The sequence below is a fragment of the Bufo bufo genome, chromosome 4 (genome assembly GCF_905171765.1).
Source record: "Bufo bufo chromosome 4, aBufBuf1.1, whole genome shotgun sequence".
NCBI classification, from domain to species: Eukaryota; Metazoa; Chordata; class Amphibia; order Anura; family Bufonidae; genus Bufo; species Bufo bufo.
The window spans coordinates 15,201,216-15,212,023 of record NC_053392.1 but is presented as its reverse complement, the minus strand read 5'-3'; the positions used below and the strand labels follow the sequence as shown (position 1 = coordinate 15,212,023).

General features: G+C 46.0%; 1 protein-coding gene across 1 annotated transcript; it reads left to right on the top strand.

The window, feature by feature from the left end:
• Positions 1-286: 286 nt before the first annotated feature.
• On the top strand, positions 287-6,555 carry SLC30A3 (solute carrier family 30 member 3). The gene is given in 9 exon segments (XM_040428005.1): positions 287-336; positions 1,839-2,041; positions 2,117-2,263; positions 3,274-3,427; positions 3,666-3,879; positions 5,666-5,775; positions 5,977-6,107; positions 6,411-6,494; positions 6,497-6,555. Coding segments are annotated over 9 exon segments (1,152 nt in total).
• Positions 6,556-10,808: the final 4,253 nt, after the last annotated feature.

Below are 10,808 nucleotides of genomic sequence, written 5' to 3'. Positions count from 1 at the left end.
GAAGGCAGAGAATAGGTCTATAAGGAGGATCACAGAGTAATGTAGAAGGCAGAGGACAGTTATAGAAGGAGGAGAGAGTAATGTAGAAGGCAAAGGACAAGTCTAGAAGGAGCACAAAGTAATGTAGAAGGTGGTGGGCAGGCCTAGAAAGAGGAGCACAAAGTAATGTACAAAAATACCCCTTTACAATGTGCACCAGTACAAAAGAAAATACTCTCTTATTATTTGTGCGGTACAAAAAACACCCCCTTATAAAGTGTGCCAGTACATAAAATGTCCCCTTAAAATGTGTGCCAGTACAAAAAATCGTACAGATCCGAAGAATGAAGAGAACAGGTCAGTTTTATGCCATAGGGAACACTGTAAAAACAAAACCCATAAAACGATATAAATGTGCTATCACTGTGATCATACTGACCTGGAGAATGAAGACAACAGGTCAGTTTTATCTCATGTGGAAGAACCTAAAAATGTAATCCATAAAACTGTGGCAGAATTGCTTTTATTTTTTCAATTCCACCCCATTTGGATTTTTTCCCAGCTTCCCAGGTGGCATATGGAGGTGGAGGGCCTATTATCGGTTTTTCATCGGGGCCCAGGATCATCACATTTTGTGGGGATCACTGGCATCTGTTGGCCTGTAATAATACAAGTGGAGCAATAGTAGGAGAGTCCAAGAGAGCAATCCAAAATTGTGACCAAGAGGGGAAGGTCCAGGTCTAGATCTTTAAGATGATGTCAAAGCCAAATTTACAGAGGAGCAGACAAAGTAAAATGTGGCCAGGTCACAGCAGGTCACCACTAGTCTGAAAGTTTGGAGGAGAGGTCTATGTAGTAGAAAGTCAACTCAAATCCACCCACATACATATACACACATCATATTCATATCCAATACATATACACACATCAGCCATAACATTAAGACCCCCTGTCTAATATTGCACAGGTCCCCCTCCTGCTGCCAAATAGCTCTGACCCTGTCCTGTGTCACCTGGCACCAAAACATTAAGTTCTGTAAGTTACAAGGTGGGGCCTTACATGGTCCAGTTCTAATGTTCAGCTGCCCATTGTAGGAACTTTTTGGTGGACAGGGGTCAACACGGACAATCTCACCGGTCTACAGCACCATACACAACAAGCTGTGGTGCCCTGTGTGTGTCATCTCCAGTGGGAACCTTTTCAGCAACTTGCTGTACAGTTGCTCTTCTGTGGGATTGGACCAGATGGGCTTGCGTACACCACACATCCATTAAAGAACCTTGGGCACCCATGACCCTGTTTCAGGTTACTAACCACTAAATACCAGGAAAACCCCAAGAATGGCTGATCTGGAGATGTTCTCACCTGGTCTTCAATACATTACAATCGCCCCCTGCCAGAATCTCTCAGACCCATACTCTGGTCCATTTTTTTTTGTTCCAATACATCAACTTCAAAAACAAACTTCACTTGCTCCCTAGAATATCCTTCTCCTCGACCGTTTTATTGTCACAGATAATGTTATTCACATCACTAGACAGTGGTTTTGGCTGATCATTATACACAGTATATACACAACCAACAGGCATGGAGGGGAAGACAGGTTCCTTCACACCACCCAATAAGGTAGGGCCACATGGTCAGGTTTCCTGATGCAGTTTCGGAAGCCAAAATTAGGATGATAAAAAGGAGAGAAAGTATAAAGAACAGATGCGACTTCTCTTTTTTGAATTGACTCCTAGTTTCGGTTTCCAAAATCTGACCATGCGGCCATACCCTTACATCGTCACACTTTCTTATGGCTCACATGAGGTCTGAGCGTTCGGTTGATCCCACATTTAGTAACTTCTCTTCTGCAGTCTTTTCACAGGCACTAAGGAACTCTTCCCGGGTTTCCCTTTCCAGAATGGGGCTTCAGCTGTGTCCATTGAGCTGGAGAGACCGGTGTCCCAGCACTGCCATGGTCCCTGTTCATCCTCCGATCATCAGAAGCTACATGCTCGGAAGAAGTTGTATTTTGCCTGTGTGGTGTGTTTTATCTTCATGATCGGAGAGGTTGCAGGTAACTTGAGGACCTAGACCTGGCTCTAGTGAGGTGCTGTGTACAATCCCATGATGGTGTTCTGTCTGATTCTAGGGGGGTACATTGCCCATAGCCTGGCTATTATGACGGATGCAGCCCATCTCCTCACTGACCTGGGCAGTATGTGCGTCAGCATCTTCTCCTTGTGGATATCTTGCCGACCACCAACTAAGGACATGACGTTCGGATGGCACCGCTCAGGTGGGTGGAGCACCGTCCTCTGGACAACGTGATATTCTAACATTGATCTGAGAGCTGACTATTGACTTGTCCATTATTAACACCATCATGACATCTTAGTAAAGAAGGAAAAATTGAAAACCTGTCATCATGACCCTCATTGTATCTACACTTTATAAAAGTGAGGTACAGAGTGTCTAAAACCTTTAATAAATGGGGCGCACACCATGTACAAGAGAATTTTGGCTCAGAATTGGCATGAAATATCCTCCTCCAGCACTTCAAATACTGAGTCATGTAGGTCCTGTCCCTGGAGAATAGAGGGCTCATAAACAACATGAAAACGCTGAGAGGGAAATATGTATGTAAAGCTTCAGACATTCACACAACCTGTTATATCAGGCTTTACATGGCGGCCATATTGATCCACCCAACTGGAGAATGCGTGCAGACTTCCATCTCCTACTATAGAAAACAACACAACGTTGACTGCGCCTCTGTTCGCTCATGTAGCTGATGTCTGGCTTTATAAGCTTCTTGTAAACCTGAGGTGAAATCTTAAAAAGTGCAGCCCCAGAGTCAGTAAGAAATGTGTGGATTTGGTTCCTGTGGAAACTCTAGTTGTTCTATTTCCTCCATCGGTGTTATAGTTTCTTACCAAGAACATTTTTTGATTCTCGTTGTGATTTCCAAAACAGTATGCAAAATGACCACTGGGCATAGTCCATTAAATGTCACACCCAATATCAGCTCAATTAACCTCTGCTAACTATATATGAAAGCCTGGAGATTCCTCCACCATGGGGCAACATACGAAGAAGAAGTCAAATCTCAGTAGAAGAATGCTGAACATCACAAAGATATTTTAGGCTCCGATGCATAAAATGTCCTTAATTCAATCATCATTGTCACTCTGGTGATCGGCAGAGATACCCCATTACAAGGAATCCATTCCGTAGCTATAGCAGGGTCATTGGTTTGTTTTCTTGGTGTGTGATCATCTGATGCCTTTATGTCTTTGTGTCTTTTAGAAATCCTGGGGGCACTGGCTTCCATCTTCTCAATCTGGATTGTCACTGGGATTCTACTGTACCTGGCCACTGCACGGATCATCAATAACGACTATGACATTGATGGACACGTCATGCTCATTACATCTGGCTGTGCTGTCATTGTCAACATCATGTAAGTATCATACCAGGTGAGACATCAACAGTTAGACATGACAAAGCCACTGGAGCATGACCCTTTCACATCCCCTGGTTACTGAATTGATGGAGTTGTATACAAGGACCAAGACATGTCCATCTTAGTGACCCCAGGTGGATAGCTACACTAGATATTTCTTTCTCGGATTTGTGTTTACAAAAGTCTTGGTGACTTGATTCCATACCAATTTAACATTGTGGCTTATATTTCCCAGTATGGCCTACATTCTTCATCAGTCCACCAGCTTCCATGGGCACAGCCATGGCTCAGGATATGAGAAGATCGGGGGTAGTCAGAGCAGCGGGCTGTCTATACACCTAGGTCACCACCACGGAAACACAAGTGTCCGAGCAGCATTCATTCATGTGATTGGAGACCTTCTACAGAGCATTGGCGTGATGGTGGCAGCCATCATTATTTACTTTAAAGTGAGTAGAATGAGTGGCGACTGGGCTGTGGCGCAATGAAAAATAGATTGAAAATACAGAATGGATGAACTGCAGTAGAGAGGGGACAAGGAGCGAAGAGATGGAACCAAGAAGGGGAAAAGGAGCATAGAGACAAAGCAGAGAAGGGGACAAAGAGCTAGGACATGGAAAGGTGGGCAAGGAGATAGAGCAGAAAAGGGGACAAAGAGTAAAATAATGGAGCAGTGAGAGGAAAAAAAAAGGAGTGAGGGGATTAAGCACAGAGGGGAAGAGGAGTGAGAGGATAGAACAGAGAGGAGAACAAGGGGTAAGGAGATGTAGGGGAGGATGGAGAAGAGATGGAAACAAGCGGTGTGGAGACGGTTCAGAGAAGGTGACAAGAAGTGATGAGATGGAGTGGAAATCGGGCCAAGGGGTGTGGAGATGAAGTAGAGGGGGCAAAGAGTGAGGATCTGGATGAGAGACAGGGACAAGCGGTAAGAAGACAGAGAGGGGACAAGAAGTACTGAGAAGGGACATTGCGAGAGTGAGGTAATCAGGTGGACAAGAAGTGAGCAGATAAAGCAAAGAGGGGGACAAGGAATAAAGAGGTTGAGCAGAGAGGAAAAAGGAGTACAGAGATGGGGCAGAGAGAAGGATTATCAGAAGGAAATTGAACAGAGAAGGGGACAAAAGTTGAAGAGAGAGAGCAGAGAGGGTGATAAGTGCTAAGGAAATGGAGCAGAATAGCTGACAAGGTTGAGGAGATGGAGCAGAGAGGGAGACAAGTAGTAAGAAGATAAGGCATAAATGGGGACAAAAGAGTCAGGAGATGGAACTGAGACTATGAAAATTAGTGAGGGAATTAAGCAAAGAAGAGGACAAAAAAGAGATACAGCAGAGAAAGGGACACGGGGTGAGGACATAGAACAATGGGTGACAACGACTGAGGAGATGGAGAAGATGGGGCAGAGTAAGGAAATTCAGAAAGGAAGACAAGGGGTAAGGATATGGAGCAAAGGGGATGTATCATAGAAGGGGGCAAGGGGTGTGGAGATGCAATGCAGAGAAGTTGACTAGGAGTGAAGAGAGAGATGGAGAAGAGGAGGACAAAGAGTAAGGAGTTGGAGTGGAGAGTGAAAAAAGAGTGAGGAGATGGAGCAGAAAGAGGGACAAAGAGTGAGGAGATGGAGCAGAAAGAGGGACAAAGAGTGAGGAGATGGAGCAGACATGGGGACATGTACTGAGGAAATCGAGCAGAAATGGGGACAAGCAGTTAGGACATGAAGTAGAGAGGAGGACAATGACTGAGGGGACGGAACAGAGAGGAGGACAAGCAGTAAGTAGATGGAGTAGAGAGCGGGGCAAGGATTGAGGAGATGGAGTACAGAGAAGGATAATCAGAAGGTGGACAGAGTGGGAATAACCAGGGGATGATGGAGAAAAGAGGGGGACAAGTAGTGAGGAGATGGAGCAGAGAGTAGGAAAAGGGTGAGATAGAGCAGAGGGGTGGACAAGGGGTGAGGAGATGGAGCAAAGCGGGTGACATGGAGTGAGGAGACAGAGGACAAGGGGTGAGTGGACAAGGAGTAATGGGATGTAGCAGAAAGACGGTCAAGTAGTAAGGAAATGGAGCAGAGGGGGAACAAGGAATAAGTAGATGGATCAGAGACAGGTAAGGGGCATGAGGAGTTGTAAGGGGGATAATCAGGCGGAGATGAAGCAGGGTTTAATCATTCTGTTACTGCTCTAGGAACGGTCTTGTCCTGGAGCTTATGGTGGAGCTGTATTTATTTTCTTATTGCAGCCACAGTACAAGATTGCTGATCCTGTCTGCACCTTCCTATTCTCCATCTTTGTACTGGGAACAACGGCCACTATTTTACGAGATGTGTTTTGGGTTTTGATGGAAGGTAAGTTTAAGAATGTCATATGTAGTCCAGAGCAGGATAAGGAGAAATGTAGCTGGTTCTGTTTGGTCTAACATGTAGGCTCCAAATGATGGCCCCGACACACTCCAAAGCACCATTACCAGTGGGTTCTTCCAGTCAGAAATCAGGTGCAGCTGGGAATAGGTATTTCCAGGTTAATTTCATCTTTATCTTCTTTTCTAGCCAGGCCCCGAAGTATCGCTTATGGCACAGTGAAGGAAGTCCTTATGTCAGTTCAGGGGGTCCGATCTGTACACAGTCTACGGCTTTGGGCTCTCACCCTCAGTCAGAATGTGGTTTCTGTACATCTGGCAGTCGGTAAGATAAATCTCCATCTTGTGAGAGCTTACTGTAATCCAAAGTTATATTCGAAATTGCAATAATACCATGCACCATGACTAAATGTTGCTCCTTTTACCACATTCATTTCTGATGGATGGTCTTCTGCATAGTATAATTTTTACTGGTCCTAATGAGAAGATATTGTGGACACCTCGGTGCAGAACCTGCCTACAAAATTAATGTGGGGAGCACATTATCATGGGAAATTTGATGAGAACAACTACACAATTCTCCTCCCTGATGAGCCTTTTATGTCTCGATTCCTTACTTTAATCACAGATGAGACTTGTGAGCCCGACATTGTTCTTCAAGAGGCCACAGATCTTCTTCACACCAAATTTGAGTTCTTTGTTAGCACAATCCAAGTGAGAGATACGTGGAAGACATGGCTGTGTGCCCACAGTGCCAAGACCCAACTGGATGACGAAAATGGCTTCTCTAAACGTCTTCATCCATCAGTCAAGGATGGAACCAGATCCTGGAACATGCTGAACATTGATCACAGACACATGGGCTTCCAACCATTTGTCATTGATTCATGCTTTCTCCAGAAACCTTATTAGATAGGCACTCTTCCTTCAACCAAGAATCGTACAGAGGGAAAGTTTCCCTATAGTAAATATAAAAACCAATACAAATAGAGAGCCCAGATCTCCAGCCACACTCTCAGAGCAAATCTCAGGGTCTTAGAGATCACATCTGTCAAAGACAATATAGAAGTTACCAAAGAATGAAGCTCCCAAGTATAGAGAACAGCAAGTGTGAAGTGTTAAAGGGAACTCTTGAGTTTACAAGGAAGAATCCCTACAAACAGCATCACTATGTGAGAGTAGAACGGCCCTGGTTATCTCAGCCATGCTTCCATACATATCGCAATTTTCCATGTCTTACCATCCTCTTCATGGAGGAGAGCAGAATAGGCTTGGGCTGATTCGCTCGAAACTTTAGACATCATGAGGCATAATTTTTAATACTTTCCAATCTGATACAGTACCAACCAATTCTGCAGTACCATTAGCAGCACACTTCAAAGGAAAACATCTGCCTGGGTTTCTAGATACTGTAGGAAACCCAAAATCCACACCAAAGTCTTTCCTGTTTGATAGAACCCCATGGGCCAGATGATAAGCCCTGAGCTGCTGTGCTACCTACCTACCTACTTCCATATTGATCTGGATCGATGCCACCTACTATGTGTCTCTTTCTGTATGTTTAGCAAATATGGCCCCGTCTAGGAACCCTCAACACCCAGGTACTGATCAGAGTAAACTGCTCTGGAGTGTGAGATCTGTACAGTCACCGCTCCACATTAGAAAACAAGTCATCTTCCGTAAGTGCCGTTACTCTCCTTACCAGGATAGCTCCATCTACCACCATTGCACATCCCCATCCTGTGGCTGTTGACCAAGACCAGCTTGTCTGCCTCTGGTTCCACTTCACCTATGCAGCTTTCTGCCAACATTCCAAAATGAAGCGTGATGTTCCATCACCGCCATAATGTGAGCTCCCACCTTGGTCAGATATTGTGCAATCTATTGTGTCCTGTGATGTGAGAGTTTTAATGTGATGTGTGTCGTATGTACTTGTGTGGGCCAGACTGCCGGCTGTGGTGTGACATCTGCAGGCCAAGTGAACCCCAGAATCATACAGGATCCAGAAACATTAGACGTATAACGTAAGTGCAGTATGAATGAAGACAAAGAAGAGTAGAGAAGGAGACAGTGAGGAAGGAGGCCGTACTACTGATCAGTTCTCTTGGCTTATTAAATGACCCTCCTTGGCTCATAGTTATGAGAGATTAGATTGTGTAGGCCTCTAGGCCTCAGTAGATCTCCTGCAAACCTCTTCAGAGAGACTCTCTTCTCTGCTGGTCACCCATTTGTAGGACAGAGAATGACTGTACAGGCCTCCGCTTAGTAGGTGGAGGAACTTCCAAAATATTTCCAAAGTGCCGATTCGACATCAAGCGTGAAGAGATTGTTGTAAGGAACCACTGGTTCTACAGAACACAAGAACAACATTTTGACTTCCTGCTCCTGATTTCATTGCCTTTTTGCATTCGGAGTGTATTAACCCTTCAGGTAATGTAGGGCCACTGATGACCCAGGAGGGGATAACTGAATCCTTGTCTGCCCAGAGGTCATCTCCACACCGGCAACGTCTCCATGTTGTGATGAAAGATTGTGTCTACAGAACTCTTACGTGTGACTGAAATCCACACCCGGCAGGCTGAAACCCCAAGGGTGCACCATGACCTCATGGGTCTGTAGCCAAAAGCACCAACAAGTTCTGAGCTACACGGGAAAGTCTCAGCATGGAGGCTCTTCTTTAGGAACATACATTCGGCAGGAACCTTTTGATCCAGTTCTGATGCTGATAGAGGAGATACGGTATATTACTCTCTGGTTCCATGTTTTGTGGGTTCTTGAGTGGGAGTTTTTGCCTATTTGGATTACTTTTGTCTAATCATTTGACCCATCTTTAGACCACAAGCTACTTCTATCATGATGAGAATGTATCTGGAGAGCTGGCGATAATCTGACCCCTGTCATTGATGGTTATTAACATGGGGCAGATTTGTGGTAGAAACTTCTGGTGCTGAATCTTCCATGTAGCTCAGACTTAAGCCGACCACAGAGGCATAAGTGGTCTCCTGAAGAGCTTCGGTCAAGGTAAATTCTGAAGGGATTACGTTAAATGCAGAGTGACAAAGCGATAGTAATTGTCCCCACACGAGTCTCATATCAGAACCATTCCTGATACGAAGGCTCGCCGGCTACCGGCCGATGATATCGATGTGTCTATGGCTGGCAGACCCTGTAAGGCTCAGCTCTATGGGGTGGCTGCATGAAGCATCTGGATTTCACTCACACGTTCTCCTGTGTTGTGTCTTGTGTGTCTCTGGTCTACCACACAGTGTGGGTATTCTGTCCTTTCATGTTACTGTAGGGGAGGTGGAAGGGGTTTGTAGGAGTTTAGATAGGAAGTTCTGCAATGTTTCCAGAAACAGCCCCCCTGATTTAAGCTTGTATCTGGTATCATAAATGTGACTGAGGTGCAATACCAAATACAGGCCATGGAGAGCAGAGCCTTCCTCCTCATCTCAGACAACCTCCATAAGTATATGAACCCCCTCCTCAGAGCAGGCTGCTGGCAGGGCCCTAGAGAAACTCATTTCCAGTAGCCACGGGGGGTGAAGAGTTTTCTGCTCATCTGACGGTGACCTGTGATGATGGGATGTTAGGTCCGTGCCGCTGAAGGGATGCGGGGCGATACCAGGCATGTTGTGGCTATATATAGTCATGTGATACAATGTAGGGTTATTATAAGAACGCGTGCTGGGATTGCAGATCACCGGTGTAGCTGAGGAGGGTCTCAGGACCATGCTATAATAAAACCGCCCCAAGGAGTCAATTCTAGGAAGCCCCTGCCAGGAGCCTTGTGATGGGGGCAGGGCGTTCATACTCCCCCCCCAGCTGGTTGTATAAGTGGTGTTTGTGACACTGTGCTCTGGTTGTCACGTTCCTTGTGACTGTATATTTGTATCTCTCGTTGTGCTCTACACAAAGATTTTTATATAAAATAAAGAAAAGAAAAATTCTCTGCCCTGTAGTGATATAACTGGACCTGTCACCGTGTATCTACACACAGCAGAGATACGGCCTATAGTGATGTATCCGGAGCTGTCACCATGTATCCAAACACAGCAGAGATACGTCCCATAGTGATGTATCCGGAGCTGTCACCATGTATCTACACACAGCAGAGATACGGCCTATAGTGATGTATCCGGAGCTGTCACCATGTATCCAAACACAGCAGAGATACGTCCCATAGTGATATATCCGGAGCCGTCACCGTGTATCTACACACAGCAGAGATACGTCCCATAGTGATGTATCTACACACAGCAGAGATATGTCCCATAGTGATGTATCCGGAGCGGTCACCGTGTATCTACACACAGCAGAGATACGTCCCATAGTGATGTATCCGAAGCTGTCACCGTGTATCTACACACAGCAGAGATACGTCCCATAGTGATGTATCCGGAGCCGTCACCGTGTATCTACACACAGCAGAGATACGTCCCATAGTGATGTAACCACGTGTCCGAATGACATTGTAAGAGCTTGAAGAGTTTGTGTAGAGCCTTGCAGTGTTGCACTAAAAGGAGGCTGAACATTTCTGATTTCAACCCCCTTACACTGGGTCACAGGCCAGATATCAGCCTCTCATACTGAGGGTCTTGGGTCAGGCATCCACCTCTTTCACATTCCTGGTCACTGGTAGACCATCCTCCCTCCGACACTCCTCATCATGGTCAAGACATCACCCTCCACCTCTCATACACCAGGTGACAGGATGGACCTCTGCTTCTCAGAATCTATGGTCACAGAGCCGACCTCAGCATCTAGCACACACCTGGTCACGGGCCGGGCCTCCGCTCCTCTCACACACACCTGGTCACGGGCCGGGCCTCCGCTCCTCTCACACACACCTGGTCACGGGCCGGGCCTCCGCTCCTCTCACACACACCTGGTCACGGGCCGGGCCTCCGCTCCTCTCACACACACCTGGTCACGGGCCGGGCCCCCACTCCTCGTACTATGGGTCCTAAATCAGGCTTCTTGCTCTCACCCAACACAACCATCACATTGAACTAAACACTTAATA